This window comes from Saimiri boliviensis, chromosome 11 (assembly GCF_048565385.1).
Source record: "Saimiri boliviensis isolate mSaiBol1 chromosome 11, mSaiBol1.pri, whole genome shotgun sequence".
In the NCBI taxonomy this organism is placed as follows: domain Eukaryota; kingdom Metazoa; phylum Chordata; class Mammalia; order Primates; family Cebidae; genus Saimiri; species Saimiri boliviensis.
The window spans coordinates 96,210,652-96,227,369 of NC_133459.1; the positions used below are offsets into that span (position 1 = coordinate 96,210,652).

A 16,718-nucleotide genomic window follows, 5' to 3' on the forward strand; every position below is an offset into this window, starting at 1 on the left:
ATAAAAATGTTCTTTGAAACCAACAAGAATGGAGACAGAACGTAGCAGATCTTATGGGACATATTTAAAGCAACGTCTAGAGGGAAATTTATAGCAATAAGTGGCCACATGAGAAACAAGGAAAGATCTAAAATCAACATCCTATAGTGAAAACTGAAAGAGCTAGAGGAGCAAGATAAAAAAACTCAAAAGCAAGCAGAAAACAAGAAATAACTAGGATCAGAGCAGAACTGAAGGAGATAGAGACATTTAAAAACCCTTCAAAAATCAACAAATCCATGTTTTTTTTAAAAGATCAACAAAATAGACAGACTGCTAGCTGGACGAATAAAAAAGAAAAGAGGAAAGAATCAAATAGATGCAATAAAAAACAATAAAGGGGAGATCACCACCAATTCCTCGGAAATACAAACTGCCATCAGAGATTACTGCAAACAACTCTATGCACATAAACCAGTAATGTAGATGGCCTAGATGCCCCATCTGACCTTTGACAAAGCTAACAACAACAATTTGGAAGAAATGGATAAATTCCTGGACATGTACACAGTCCCAAGACTGAGCCAAAAAGAAGTTGAAACCCTGAATAGACCAATAACAAGGTCTGAAGTTAAGGCAGTAATTAATAGCATACGAACAAAAAAAAAGTCCAGGTCTAGATAGGTTCATAGTTGAATTCTACCAGCATACAAAGAGGAGCTGGTACCATTCCTTTTGAAACTATTCCAAACAATACAAAAAGAGGGAATTCTCCTAACTCTTTCTATGAGAACATCATCCTGATACAAAATCTGGCAGAGACACAACTAAAAAAGAAAACAGGCCAATATACATGATGAACATTGATGCAAAAGTCTTCAATAAAATACTGGTGAACTGAATCCAACAGCACATCAAAAAGCTTATCCACCATGATCAAATAGGCTTCATCCCGGGGATGCAAGTCTGGTTCAAAATACACAAGTCTATAAACATAATTCACCACATAAACAGAACCAAAGGCAAAAACCACATGATTATCTCAATGGATGCAGAGAAGGCTTTTGACAAAATTCAACAGCTCTTTATGCTAAAAACTCTCAATAAACTAGGTATTGATGGAACATCTCAAAACAATAAAAGCTATTTATTGAAGAAACCCACAACCAATATCATACTGAATGGGCAAAAACTAGAAGCATTCCCTTTAAAAACTGGCACTAGACAAGGAAGCCTTCTCTCACCACTCCTATTCAATATGATATTGGAAGTTCTAGCCAGAGCAATTAGGCAAGAAAAGGAAATAAAACACACTCAATTAGGTAAAGAAGAAGTCAAATTGTCCCTATTTGCAGATGACAATATCATATATTTAGAAGACCCCATCACCTCAGCCCAAAACCTCCTTAATCTGATAAGCAACTTTAGCAAAGTCTCAGGATACAAAATCAATGTGCAGAAACGACAAGCATTCCTATACATCAATAACAGACAAACAGAGAACCAAATCATGAGTGAACTCCCATTTATAATGGCTACAAAGAGAATAAAATACCTAGAAATGCAACTAACAAAGGATGTAAAAGATCTCTTCAGGGAGAACTACAAACCACTGCTCAACGAAATAAGAGAGGACACAAACAGATGGAGAAGCATTCCATGCTCATGGTTAGGAAGAATAAATATTGTGAAAATGGCCATACTGCCCAAAGTAATTTATAGATTCAATGTTATCCCCATCAAGCTACCATTGACCTTCTTCACAGAACTGGAAAAATCCACTTTAAACTTCATATGGAACCAAAAGAGAGCCCACATAGTCAAGACAATCTTAAGCAAAAAGAACAAAGCTGGAGGCATCATGTTACTTGACTTCAAATTATACTACAAGGCTACAGTAATCAAAACAGCATGGTACTGGTACCAAAACAGAGACACAGACCAATGGAACAGAACAGAGGCCTCAGAAGCCAAGCCACACATCTACAACCATTGGGTCTTTGACAAAGCTGACAACAACAAGCAATGGGGAAAGAATTCCCTGTTTAATCAATATTGTTGGGAAAACTGGCTAGCCATATGCAGGAAGCTGAAACTGGACCTCTTCCTTACATCTTATACAAAAATTAACTCCAGATGGATTAAAGATTTAAACATAAGAACTAACACCATAAAAACCCTAGAAGAAAACCCAGGCTACACCATTCAGGACATAGGCACAGGCAAGGACTTCATGACTAAAACACCAAAAGCAATGGCAACAAAAGCCAAAATAGACAAGTGGAATCTAATTAAACTTAAGATTCTGCACAGCAAAAGAAACAATCGTTAGAGTGAACCAGCAACCAACAGAATGGGAAAGAATTTTTGCAATCTACCCATCAGACAAAGGGCTAATATTCAGAATCTACAAAGAACTAAAGCAAATTTACAAGAAAAAAACAAACAAACCCATTCAAAAGTGGGCGAAGGATATGAACAGACACTTTTCAAAAGAAGACATACATGAGGCCAACAAACGTGAAAAAATGCTCATCATCACTGGTCATTAGATAAATGCAAATCAAAACCATATCAAGATACCATCTCATGCCAGTTAGAATGGTGATCATTAAAAATCTGGAGACAACAGATGCTGGAGAAGATGTGGAGAAATAGGAACACTTTTACACTGTTGGTGGGAGTGTAAATTAGTTCAACCATTATGGAAGACAGTGTGGCAATTCCTCAAGGATCTAGAAATAGAAATTCCATTTGATCCAGCAATTCCATTACTGAGTATATACTCAAAGGATTATAAATTGTTCTATTAGAAAGACACATGTACACATATGGTCATTGTGACACTGTTTACGATAGCAAAGACCTGGAAGCAACCCAAATGCCCATCGATGATAGACTGGACAAGGAAAATGTGGCATATATACACCATGAAATACTATGCAGCCATAAATAACGATGAGTTAGTGTCCTTTGTAGAGACATGGATGAATCTAGAAACTATCATTCTTAGCAAACTGACACAAGAACAGAAAACCAGATACCAAATGTTTTCACTCACAGGCAGGTGATGAGCAATGAGAACGCTTGGGCACAGGGAAGGGAACAACACTCACAGGGCTAGGTAAGGGGCGGAGGGGAGTGGAGTGGAGGGACAGCGGAGGGGGTGGGGAGGATGGGGAGGGATAACACCGGGAGAAATGCCTGATGCAGGCGACAGGTTGCAGGAGTGGATGGAGACAGCAAACCACATGGCATGTATGTACCTATGCAACAATCCTGAAGGATGCAGGATGTGAACATGTATCCCAGAGCCCAAGTACAATTTAAAAAAAAAGAAAGAAAAAAATGATATGTTATGAATGTGTATTAATTTTATCAGCCAAGAAAAGTAATAATTTTTCAAATGTTCAAAAAAAAGATGAAAAAAATATGATATTGAATGTTTGCAACACACAAAACATGATAAATGTTTGAGGTGATAGGCATGCTAATTACCCTGATCTGATCACTATACATTACATGAATCAAAATATCACTGTGTACTCTACGAATATGTACAATTATTATTTGTCAAATAATAAAAGAAGATGAAATGACACAACTATAGAGTGAAAAAAAATACTTATAAACCATATATCTGAAAAAGGACTGGTATTTAAAAAAAAAACTCTCAAAATTCAACGAGCAAAAAGCAATCCAGTTAAAAAATGAGCAAAAGATGTGAACAGGCATTTCATAGAAGAGAACATACATATGGCAAATAAGCACATTTAAAAATGCTCAACATTCTTAGCCATTAGGAAAATGCAAATTAAAACCACAGTGAGACAGTACTACATACCTGTCAGAATGACTGAAGTGAAAAATGGTTATGCTACCAAGTCCTGATAAAGATGTGGAAAAACTAGATTATTCATACCTTGCTCATGGGAAGGTGAAATAATACAGCTATTCTGAAAAGCAGTTTGGCGGCTTCTTTAAAAACTAAACATGTAACTACCAAATAACCCAGTAATTATACTACCAGACATTTATCTCAGGGAAATTAAGACTCAAAAGCCTATACACAAAGGTTTATAGCAGCTCTATTCATACTAACCAATAACTGGGAACAACCCAGATATCCTTTAATGAGTGAATGATTAAACAGACTATGGTACACTCATACCATAGAATTCTATAAAATAAAAATAAAAAAGCAATAAAAAAGAAATGACGTACTGATACATGCAACAACCTGGATGAATCTCTACATAATCAAGCTGAGTGAAAAAAGTCAGTTTCAAAAGGTTACATACTATATGATTTCATTTATGTAACATTCTTGAAATGACAAAATTACAGGAATGGAGAACAAATTAGTGGTTGCCCAGGGTTAAAGAGGGGATGGGGACACAAACCAGTGGGTCTGACCATGAAGGACAACAGAAGGATCCTTGTGGCGATGGAAATGTTTTGTATCTTAACTATCAATGTCAATATCCAGTTTGTGACTTTGTACCTCTGTTTTGCAAGATGTTACTATTGAGGGAAACTAGATGCAATGTGCAAGATAGCTCTCTGTATTATTTCTCACAACTACACATTAATCTACAATTATCATTTTCTAAAGTTTAACTTAAAAAAAGCAGTATTAATATTTCACGATCTGTCTAGTAGCATCTCCATTCTGTTTCCGTTTCAAGCCCCTGCTCAAACAGATGGCAAGAATTAGATACCAGTCCTACAGTAAGCAAGTCTGCCCAACTTGCTCATATCTACGTTTCAGGAAGCTTAACATATTGCCAGCCTTGTGCTTGGTGTCACCAGCTCTGCTGGTGTCTACCCAGAGTAGTTTTCAGCTATCTGTCCATCTAGCACACTGCTGCATCCTCCTGGCCTTTGGAGCCGAACTCCCGACCCCCAATACTCTAATAGTCCCAATGTGCTGCAGAAAACCTTGAGAGGGCATCTCAGGTCTATTCACCCAGTGAGCATTCCTACTTCACAAGCCCAGGCGTGGGGGAGGTGAGGGGATCCTTGGCTATTGAGGACACAGGACTTCTTTATTCTTAGGTGCTCTTGTGTTGCCACTCTACCCCAGGCACATGCGGCAGCTAGAGAAGGGCTCAGGGTCTCTTGTCAGGCATCCATGCTTCCTTCCTGATTCTTCTCTCTCCCGATCCAGATTTTACCTACTCCGAGGGCAGAAAATGGTATGTAATAGTGGATATATTCTTCCAAATTTTCTGTCTTAGGTCTGCTCCTAAGATTTTTCCTCCTGGATTCTCAGCATTCTCCTAAATCATCCTTCTCCTTAGGGGACAAGAACACATTTCCTTTGCTGCTGCTTGACTTGGTTACACAGTAATAGTATAGAGAAAAACCCTTCTGTTGTTACATGAGGATTGTAATCCTATAATATTTTCTACCATCCTTCTACCCTTAGCGCACTTATCTTTCCATTTGTTCCTTCAGCTTGTGGCCCAGGTCCTTGAACATAAAGCTATAGGCTTTGTGATGGTGGATGCCAAGAAAGAAGCCAAGCTTGCCAAGAAACTGGGTAAGTGTGATTTTTGAGACACAGTATCTGATACAGTATGTGGGAAAGGAACGAATGTGTCTTGCAAAAAGAGTTGTACAGTTGCAATTATTCCTGCATGAGCAGACTGTCTTTAAAGATATATTAAATGATCTGCATGCCTTCATCTTTGGCTGGAGAAGGGTTTTATAAAAGTAAACACAGGCCTGAATGGAATGGTTTCACATTAATCATGTAAGAGATTGTTGTATCAGTACAACAAAGAGGACTTCTTCCTGGAGAAACTGATGCTAAAGAGTCAAGCTTTTATTTTCAGCTTCTACAGCAAGCTAAAAGGCCAGCTTCTCTTATCTCACCACTGTGGTGATCTCTCTGAGAGAGTTAAAAAATTCTCTTCTTTCATCACATATTATTTCGTTGCTTTGTGACTGAAGCAGCCAACAAAAGATAGTATTAATAGTAATAATGCCAGGGTAACAGTGACTTTTAAATATAAGGCTAAACCTCAGCTGGACATTATCACTGAGGATGAGAGGGAGGACGGAGGTGAGGATTAGTTAAGTGACTGCATAATGGAACTTGTACTCTCTAGTGTCAATATGCCATGCTTAAGTGCAGTGCACTTTAAGATTCGCGCCCCCGTGATCTCAAAGAGAGAGAATATTGGTAGCTCCTCTGGTTTTCTTTTCCTTTCTTTTCTCTTTTCTTTTTCCTTCCTTCCTTCCTTCCTTCCTTCCTTCCTTCCTTCCTTCCTTCCTTCCTTCCTTCCTTCCTTCTTTCTTTTTTGATTTTTTTTGAGTCAGGGTCTCTTCTTACTCTGTCACCCAGGCTGGAGTGCAGTGGTGTGATCTTGGCTCATTGCAACCTCTGCCTCCTGGAATCAAATGATCCTTGTGCCTTAGCCTCTCAAGTAGCTGAGATTACAGTTACACGCCACCACACTTGGCTCATTTTTTTGTATTTTTAGTAGAGACAGGGTTTCATTCTGTTAGCCAGGTGAGTCTTGAACTCCTAACCTTGAATGATCTGCCTGCCTTGGCCTCACAAAATGCTGGGACTACAGGTGTGAGCCACCACTCCTGGCCAGCTCTTCTGATTTTCACACACTGACACAGATGTACTGCCCATTTGGCTTTTTCTGCATGATCAGTGAAGAATGGCTATTAAAAAAATAGCAGGTTATAAAACAGGACCTTTGAAGAAAGGTTAATTGGATCTGGAGTAGTAAGTACAGAAAAAAAAAAAAAAAGATTAGTGGTTGTTCAATAAATGCCTTCAGGTACATAAAAGTCCATTATCCTGGAAAATTACAGAAACTGTTTCCTATTTTATTTTCAAGAAGACCCATCATTTTAAAAAAAGATTTAAATTATAGGAGACTATTTAGGTTAGACACAAGAAAGAATTCATGACTATAAAATTATAATGAGTTATTAAGAATGTCTGGGCACTTTGGGAGGCCAAGGGCAGAGGACTGCTTGAGCCCAGGAGTTTGAGACCAGCTTGGGCAACACAGTGAAACCTCATCTTTACAAAAAATTTAAAAAGTAGCCAGGCATGGCGGCATGTGCCTGTAGTGTCAGCTACTTGGGATGGGAGGATGGCTTGAGCCAGGGAGGTCAAGACTGCAGTAACTTCTACCTGCAGAATTCTGCCACTGCACTCCAGCCTGGGCAACAAAGTGAGATTCTGCCTCAAAATAAATACATAAATTAATAAAGCCTGGGACGTCTCTTTCCCTAAAGACACATTAAGGGATATTTTTCTCTCTTGAGTATGGGAGCAAATACGTTAAACTCTTTCCCTAGAGTCAAAAACAATTTAATGAATTCTGCCTCCTCCGCCAGCAGTCCCTTGATTTTTCTTCTGCCTTTCTATTGCTTTAATGAGAAGTTGAATTTGGGAGAATTTCCAGCAAATCTAGTCACATAAAAATGCTGGTGTCCCAGTGATCAAAAAATTTTGAGTGGACAAGCTGGACAAGTATAGATAAAAATAGACTGGGAAAGAATATGAGGGGCTTGATACATTGAAACAAACTTTTCTCCAAGCTCAGCTTGAAAGAGTTGGGGCAGATTCCATCTTGCTATTTGATCCTGGGGGTTTACAGGACAGTGGAGGTATTTTGTGCACCTGCTTCTTCATCTTCATGCCTCTTCCATTTGCCTTATTTCGGCCTCTGTCAAATTGTGCCTGGACAAGTGCAGTAGCCTTCTAACTGTGGTTTTGCTCAAGACAAAATCTGACAGCAGGATATTGGCTAATGTTCCCTAGGGCACCTTTTGAGATCAGCCATTATTGACATCAAGAAAATCTGGCAGAACCGGACGCGATGTCCCATGCCTGTAATCCCAGCGCGTTGAGACCAACCTGGGCAATATAGTCAGACCTTGGCTCTTAAAAAAAAAAAAAGTTAGCCAGCATGGTAGCACATGCCTGTAGTCTCAGCTCCTCAAGAGGCTGAGGCAGGAGCCATGATCATGGCCCTGCAATCCAGCCTGGGTGACAGAGACAGAGGGAAACCTTGTCTCAAAAAACAAAAAACAAACAATCAAAAAAGAATACCTGGCATATTGCTCCTTTTGATTTACGAATGGTGCCCCCACCATTTCCCCACTATGTGCCAGAGGCTCCTTATACCTACCTCATGCATGCCTTGGGACGCAGCAGGCAGCAGGCTTCCTGTCCCTGGAAGTTCTGCAGAAGAGTTCATTGGGAGAAAACATTCTCCAGCTAATAGTTTTAAAACAATCTAAAGAATTAAGGATGCCATGCAGTTGGACCAAATGCCAACTTTGGCTATTTAACATTTCTGGGGAGAAAAATACAGTTTTCCAACAAGCATTTGTTAAGGTACACAACATCAGACCAAGGGTGCTACAAGGCAGAAAAATAAGAAGATGCTGAGCCTGTCCTTGTAATACCTACCAGCCAACTGGGTAAAGAAGATGTGTGGGATTCAACTGGAACAGGAAGCAAGCTGTCCATCCTGGCCACACACATTAGTAGGTGCTAATGAACCCAGGCTCCGTACGAGGCACTGGGATACCAAGAAGACGATGAACCTACCCTCAGAGAACTCACTGCGATAGTGAAGACCTATAAATTGAGCTAAAGAAAGATCAATCATGGCATGAGCTGGGTGAGATTAGAAAAATGAATCCTAATCTGAGACCTGAAGAAGCTAATCAAGATGGGGGTCATTCCAAGCTGGTGGAACAAGGAAAACCTAAGTCTGGAGAATGATGCTCTGTGACTTTCCCTCTACCCACCCTTCATATAAGCAAGTGGGAAGGAAGCACAGGGAGTTGCACAAGGGACAAGAAAGCAGTTCTCAAAGGAGCACGGGTCCACCCAAGGGAGAATGAAAGGGACAGAACTGGAACCAGATTTTGGAGAGACTTTAACGCAAGGCTAAGGAGCCAGGTCAGTAGTGGCCATTAAAACTCTTTGATAAGGAAAATGGCATGAGGTCAGCTGCAGTTTTGGAAAACTAAAGCAGTGGTAGGGTGGAGAATAGACTCTTAAGTCAAAATCCAGGTAGAATTGTTCTTGACTATTTCCAATTAAATGTCCACTTCAGGAGCTCTTCAAAAGTGTTATTTTAGGGGAATTGGTTCTTGGGTTAATGCTGGTTCCACTAATCCTGAGCCCACTGTCACCCAGAAACCCTGAGCCAGACCTCAGCCAATGCAATGTCTCGTCCTGCATCAGGATGACCCTCTCTGTGGGCCTCTTTGTTTCTCACAGGTTTTGACGAAGAAGGAAGCCTGTATATTCTTAAGGGTGATCGCACAATAGAGTTTGATGGCGAGTTTGCAGCTGATGTCTTGGTGGAGTTCCTCTTGGATGTAAGCATTTGCACACAGTGACCCTGCATGGACCTGTCTCTGCTCCAGTATATGGAGAGATAGAACCCCAAATAACAGAAAGGCCAGGGAACCTGACCTTGTCTGTGACAAGATTTTCAGGATTCACAAAAAAACTAAGGAGCGCCTATATTATTGCACTGTCTACGAGGAAGCTGATCTTTAAGTCACCCTAGAAACTGCTGGGGACCATGAAGTAGTAATATGCTAATTCTCTTACCCGTTATACATATTAAAATCTCCTTGGCTTTGCTCCACTACTGCTGAAGAGGAGCTGGGGAATGTGGGGAGAGAGGGGGATAACCAGCCATCTGAAGAGAGAGGAGGGACAAGAGTATCAATCAGCCAGGTCACCCTGAGTTAGCTACCCTCAGAGCAATACAGAGAAGTGGCAGAGCTAATGAGCCCCCCAATATCACACTCATTTTCAGCCATGAACTTGCCACACCCTCATATCCACATGCTCAGAGAAACAGAGGAGCAAACATAAAAATATTTCATCCATAGATAAACTCACACTTTCAGTAACTGCTGTGAAGTTCAATGCTTTGAACAGATGTTCTTGCACAGATAAAGAACCTACTGTTGAACCTCCATGCCGATGATTCCTTATCTATCAGCTAGCACCCAGTGGTCTATAGTTCTTTCTCTACAGTGTCAAAAATCAGAGGGAAGGTCAGAAGTGAGTTGGAAGCTATGTCTTACCAAAACTGTGCCATCTCATGACCCATTGTGCTTGGCCATCTCATTGACCCACACCCACAAGCCCTGAAACAGTTGAGAGGGGTGACAGAACTCTGGGACAACATGGTGATCCCCAGCCTGATCAGCTAGGCGGAGGCTTTTGGAAATAAGACTGACCACTTCAAACAATAAAAATGCGATTGACTTACATAAATCGAAGGCTCCATTAGGGCAGACTTTACACTCCGTGAAACCCAGACACTGGCTCCATTTTTCTCTGTAAATCACAGATAACTCTGTTTTCAGTATGTTGCCTGTGTCCTCAAGCTGACAATTCTCAAAGTGAGCTATAAGATGGCCAACAGCAGGAACCAGCACATCACATTTCCTCATTCATATTCCATGATAGAAAAAACAAATTTGGCTTCCCATTGCCCTTTTAAGTGTAAAGCACTTTTCCCAAAGCCTTCAGCAAACCTGTCCTTATTGGGCCAGTTACTTGCCCATTCCTGAATAAATAACTGGCAAGGGAAGTTATGAAATCCACCTAAATATCCAGCAGATGAGTGGGTAAAGAACATGTAGTGTATATACACAAAGGAATACTATTCCAAATGGCATTTCTTGAAAAAAAGAAAGATGAATGTCATTTGGAACTATACAGGTGGAATTGGAGAACAGTATGCTAAGTGAAATAACCGAGGCACAGAAAGACTAATACCACATGTTCTCACTTATTATATGTGGAATCTAGAACACAAGAACTCACAGAAGCAGAGAGGAGTTACCAGAGGCTGGATGGGGGCAGGGGAATGGAGAGATGATGGGAAAAGGGCGGAAAGCCTCAGTTAGACAGGAGGAATTTGATTTTGTTCTTTGAGATATATTGTACAGCATGGTGAGTAGAGTGAATAATATGTATTACGCATTTCAAAATTATTAAAAGAGTAAATCTCAAATGTCTCACCACAAAAAAATGATGATTGCTAAGCTAATTAGCTTGATTTAATTATTTCACTTTGTATTTATAGATCATAGCAACACTTTATATCCAATAAATACATACGAGTATAATTTATCAATTTACAATTAAAAACTGTTTTTTAAAACTGGCAGAAGGAATAGGTTGCCCCTACCAACCATCTCATTCTTTGAGCTAAGGTCTAGTCCTCAGAAGGTACTGCTGGTGTGCTCACTGGGGGTTTGTGGGGAGAATGGAATAGATATTTGAGGCACCACCCACAAAGTCTGCTATAACTTCCCTCCAATACACTCTGTTTCCCCAGTGGAGAAGGAAATCTCTTGTTTGAACTTGTGTGTGTGTGCGTGTGTGTGTGTGTGTGTGTGTGTGTGTGTGGCATTTCAGCTAATTGAAGACCCAGTGGAGATCCTCAGCAGCAAACTGGAAGTCCAAGCCTTCGAACGCATTGAGGACCAGATCAAACTCATCGGCTTTTTCAAGAGTGAGGACTCAGAATGTAAGTTGTCTGCCAACCCCAACCTATCAGTCTAAAGGCTAGATTTCCAATAAGGTACCTCAAAAGGGGGTGGGTCTTCAGCACCTCTTTTGCTGGGTAGAATCGAGGTTAGAATTCCTTCCTGAGCCTAACACTGTGGAGCACATATGCAAAAGTTATACAAAACAGTCAGGAAAGCTGCAAGAATATTAAGGTGGGGCCAGGTTCTCTGCTTTAAAGCAGGCTGAGTGTTCTACAGAAGAGAGAAAAGCTTCTCCACTTTTCCTGGCTGCCCACCCCTCAGTCGGATTCTCCCCTACAATGGAACAAGCAACGGGCCATCTCCCTGGCACTGGCAGCTCCTCTGGTCACCAGCTGGAGAGCTTCACAGTCAATTGGAAAGCATGAGTGGAAAATTGGGGTAGGGATGGGCTTAGCAGCTGCTACGGAATGTGAAAAATCGCTGGCCAAGGCCACAGCTGACCACCAAGGCTGCCTGCCATAGTGCAGCCACACCCTTGGGCATATCCCTTGGAAAGCTTCGTGACCAGGTTTTGGGTGGACACAAGGACTTAATGATAGCATCAGCACAGCACAGCCCATATAGAGATGAGAGGGTGGTGGTGGTGAGTCAGGAAGATCAGGAAGAAGGGACCAGGAGGAGTAAGCGCTTAAGTACTGTACATATTTAAAAACTGCTTTGGCAGCATGGGTCCAGTGAAGTAGGCTTTTTTTACCCCAGTGTCTCAGCCTTGGAGAGAGAAAAAGCCTTAGAGGAGGTGAGCATAACTCTGGTAGCATTCACACACGTAGGAAGTGCAAGTGTGGGCTGCTTATGACTATTTCTGGGAACCCCAAAATATTCTGAAATTGTTTGCAAGCCCATTTCTTTAACCAGTCTGCCTGCTAGTATCCTTAGTCACCTCATCAACAACCCATTCATTTTCTGTCTCCCATGCCCCAACTTAACCCTCTCCTCATTTGCTTCCTTCACACCTCTGTTTACAGTGCTTAAAATGAATGTGCTAGAGGGAGGTAGCTAGCCAGGAAGATTTGCCCCAGTTCGTCTGTAGGTGACTTTAATTTGTACATTTCCATATCAGTGCTGACTACTCTGGGGTGCTTCTCCTGCTCCTTCCTTTTCAGTTCCTCCACCTCAGTTTCTTTTCATCTTTACGTTCCTCTATCCTCTTCATCCATGTAGCTCAGGATGGCAGATAAGTGGGAGGCAAAGCCAAGGTTAGGCTAGAGAGCACACCTCCCGGTACCTTTCTTCCCCCACCTAGATGAATGATCATAATAACACTAATTAACACATTTCATATGCCAGGTCCTGTGTTAGGAGCTTATAAGGAGGCCTTAATTTCATTCTCACAGCAAGCCTCTGAGGTGGTTATCATTATCATCTGCATGTTACTGATGATGAATGGATGGAACTGAAGGGTGCAATTAACTTGCCCATTATCACACAGCTAGTAAATAGTGGGGCCAAGACTGAAATCCTAGGAATGTGACTTTCGAGTTTATACACTTAACTACCGGGCTATATTTTCAAGACGTAAACTTAGGTCATTGCACATATAAAATGTGATGATGCTTGTAGAGTACAAAATGGAAGTGGCCAGGCGCGGTGGCTCACGCCTATAATCCCAGCACTTTGGGAGGCCGAGGTGAGTGGATCACGAGGTCAAGAGATTGAGACCATCCTGGTCAACATGGTGAAACCCCGTCTCTACTAAACATACAAAAAATTAGCCGAGCACGGTGGCGCGCACCTGTAGTCCCAGCTACTTGGGAGGCTGAGGCAGGAGAATTGCTTGAACCCAGGAGGCGGAGGTTGCGGTGAGCCAAGATCGTGCCATTGTACTCCAGCCTGGGCAACAAGAGCGAAACTCTGTCTCAAAAAAAAATAAAAATAAAAATAAAAAATAAAATGGAAGTAAACATGAAGGGGTTGGGCTTAGTGGAAAAATTAGCTTTGTGTTGTATAATAAGAAAATAATATGACATATATTACACATCGCATTGTAAAAATTTTCCAATTTTTAAAAAATTTTGAATGAGAATCTTATGCTTACTTCAAGAATATAGCTGTTTTTTGAGATCTAGTTTTTCTCTCTTGTCCAGGCTGGAGTGCAGTGGTATGATCTCAGCTCACTGCAACCTCTGCCTCTTGGGATTAAGCTATTCTCCTGACTCAGCTTCCTGAGGATTATAGGTGCCCGCCACCACGCCTGGCTAATTTTAGTATTTTTAGTAGAGATGGAGTTTCACCATCTTGGTCAGACTTGGTCTTGAACTCCTGACCTCTAGTGATCCACCCGCCTTAATCTCCTAAAGTGCTGATATTACAGACGTGAGCCACCATGCCCGGCCTAGAATATACCTTTTAGATATTAGCTTTTATGTTTGAAATAAAAACATGAAATTTCTTATCCAGATTTTAAATGATGATCTCTTCAAATTCTTAATGGTCACCATCGACAAGAGATTTCACTTGTATATGTGGATGGTGATAAAAGGGAGGATAATATCCATTGCTTTTTCTTTCTTTTTTTTTTGAGACTGAGTTTCACTCTTGTTTCCTATGCAGTGGTGCAGTCTCAGCTCACTGTAACCTCTGCCTCCCAGGTTAAAGTGCCTCAGCCTCCTGGGTAGCTGGAATTACGGGGACCTGCCACCACGCCCAGCTAATTTTTTTGCATTTTTAGTAGAGATGGGGTTTTACTATGTTGGCCAGGCTGCTCTTGATCTCCTGACCTCAGATGATTCACCCGCCTCAGCCTGCCAAAGCGTTGGGATTACAGGCATGAGTCACCACGTCTGGACTGCTCTTTCTTTGACTGATGAACATTCTTTTTATTGCCATTGACATAATGCAGAGAATTCTACCTCTAAAGTGTCCTTTAGGGCACTTAATTCAATCTGACAGCTATTCCTTTCCTTTTCATTGACAAATATAATGTTCATATTCTTTATAATAATTTGAATGAATGTGAAAGGATTACAAATCCTAATTAAATTTTTTTATATCATAGTATTTCAGAATAATAATGAAGCTTTTCCTTAGGAATACACAGATATTGCTCTAGTCATCTTAATAATTGTTCTTAAAATTTAAAGACTAAAATTGCTAGTGAGTCATTTAATCTCTTTTTAAAGTTGGATTTTTGTTTTTAAATTTATAAACTTTGTTAGGATATTATATATTTCACATAGTCCTTGTAATTTTCAATTAAGTACATTCAGGTAGGTGTTTAGCAAAGTCTAGCCTTTTTTGAAGCCACTAATGATCCCTCGAAATATTTGCAAAGTAAGCATAATTCATAGCATATTTTAAAATCTACTTTTTAGCTGATAAAGTCTGTAAACTTGTTGCTGAGTTGAACCCACTTTAGGGCGAAAGAGCAGGGAGAGGTCTCCTGGACCCATTTCTTCACCAAAAGCCATAAAGAGAAGGAGTTATACAGGTTTCCATGTTATTAGAGTCACTTTTTAAAAATAGCAACCGTTTTGCGGAATGCAGATTCACAGGCAAACCTTTATACGACAGAGCTTTTCTCTGAATAAATATTATTTGAATCTCAAGATTTTCAGAAAGAACTTGATGTAAAGCCTTTACACCTTCTTGTCAATGTAGCTGCACTATCGATATATGAACTTGGACAGGACTTTTAAAATCTGACTTCCGAGTTTATACACTTGTGTTAAAATGTATACACTATAAAGTTGATACACTTAACTATGTGCATTTAACTTGGGCGGTGCTTTCAGAATATATTTTGACATGTTATTTACTTCTTTGAATGTTTCATCCGAACAACTTGGTTTGGTTCCTCTTTGTAAGACAGATGATATTATTCCAAGCATTTCTTATCAGAGTTTCTAACTGGTGCCATCAACCACACCCCGTTACTAAAATTTGCTATACTAATATCCAGAATGGACAACCCCGGGAGAGGGGGAAGAGAGGTGAGGAAATGCTGAGATAAATCTTTAGTAAGCTGGAGGCTGGGAACTGAACGTTCAGGAACCTATTCCTGAAGCCAAGAGTCATCAAAGAAAGTGGGAGGGGAGTCTGACTGGAAGGGACCAGGAACAGGCTGGCCAGCGTCTAAACAGGACGGGGAGGCAGGGAAGGCCTAGAGATGACCTGAGCTCGACAGAGCAGAAGACATGAGGAGCCTTCTAGAAAACAGCTGTTGTATGGCTGAGGCTAAAGGTCAAGCCACATTTTGAATCACCCAGCTGGGGTCACCTTGCTTCATTCTTCACCTTAAAGTGATGCAAAACAGCTCTCCAAGACAGGAAGGGAGGCCCCTGACACAGGCCTAAGCCATTCTTTCATCAGGGTGGGAGTTCACGGAAGGGAGGAGAAATTCATCAGGGACATGGGGATGGGAAAGGAGGGGGACAGAGGATTTTGTAGAGCCCACTGCTGCTTTACACACAGACGGCTCAGGTGTCGCTCTAGCCCTTCCACTTCCCTACCTTCTCTCCATTCATTCTTCAAATGCTCCCAGCCATCTTCTCGCCTCTACCCAATTCTGGACCCCAGCTATCAGGTTACAGGATATTTCTGACTACCCGCTTGCTTTTATGAGGATGAGTTAGGGTGAGTGTGTATCAGTATGGACAAGTATTCCCGTGACTTTCCGGCCCTTCTCTCACCTGTGCTTGTTCGCTTCACCTCTGTCGTAACAGCTGTCACGCTGCACTGTGACCGTTTGAGGACCCACAGCCCTCTCTAGGCTGAGAGCTTTTTAAGTTCCGTATCTTTTTCTTATTCATTTTGGTATCCCCTGAACCAGCATTATTCTAAAAAATAATTGATAGAATCTTAATAAATTCTGCACGGTCTCAGAATTGTAACTAAGGCTTATACTTCTGATAGTTAAGGGAAATGGAATTCCATGAAACGGAAAGAAGTTAATCTTGTTAAGAATAAATCACAGGCTCATTGACTCTCAGGATTATAGAATTTATTCAGAACAGCCACCACCACCACAATTACGGCCACCCTCACATCTAAGGCTTGAATAGAAATCTCTTTCTTAAGTAACTCCCCAGGTGTGCCCAGGTACAGCACTCCCACACTCACCTGATCTCATGCCTGCCTTGACCAGTATGGACTCAAGTTTGAGACCATAGTCAATCAAGGGCTTAAGTTCAGGAAATCCTCTTGAGGCATCAGAATAAAGAAGA

The 16,718-nt window shown here is 41.0% G+C and overlaps 1 protein-coding gene across 1 annotated transcript in view; it reads left to right on the forward strand.

Annotated features, from left to right (window-relative positions):
• Positions 1 to 16,718, forward strand: part of CASQ2 (calsequestrin 2) — a 74,164-nt gene that overhangs the window by 23,017 nt on the left and 34,429 nt on the right. Inside the window, exons 2-4 of the mRNA XM_003933509.4 lie at positions 5,440 to 5,524; positions 9,254 to 9,354; positions 11,423 to 11,534. Coding sequence (XP_003933558.1) covers positions 5,440 to 5,524; positions 9,254 to 9,354; positions 11,423 to 11,534 — 298 coding nt within the window. The remainder of the gene's footprint in view (positions 1 to 5,439; positions 5,525 to 9,253; positions 9,355 to 11,422; positions 11,535 to 16,718) is intronic.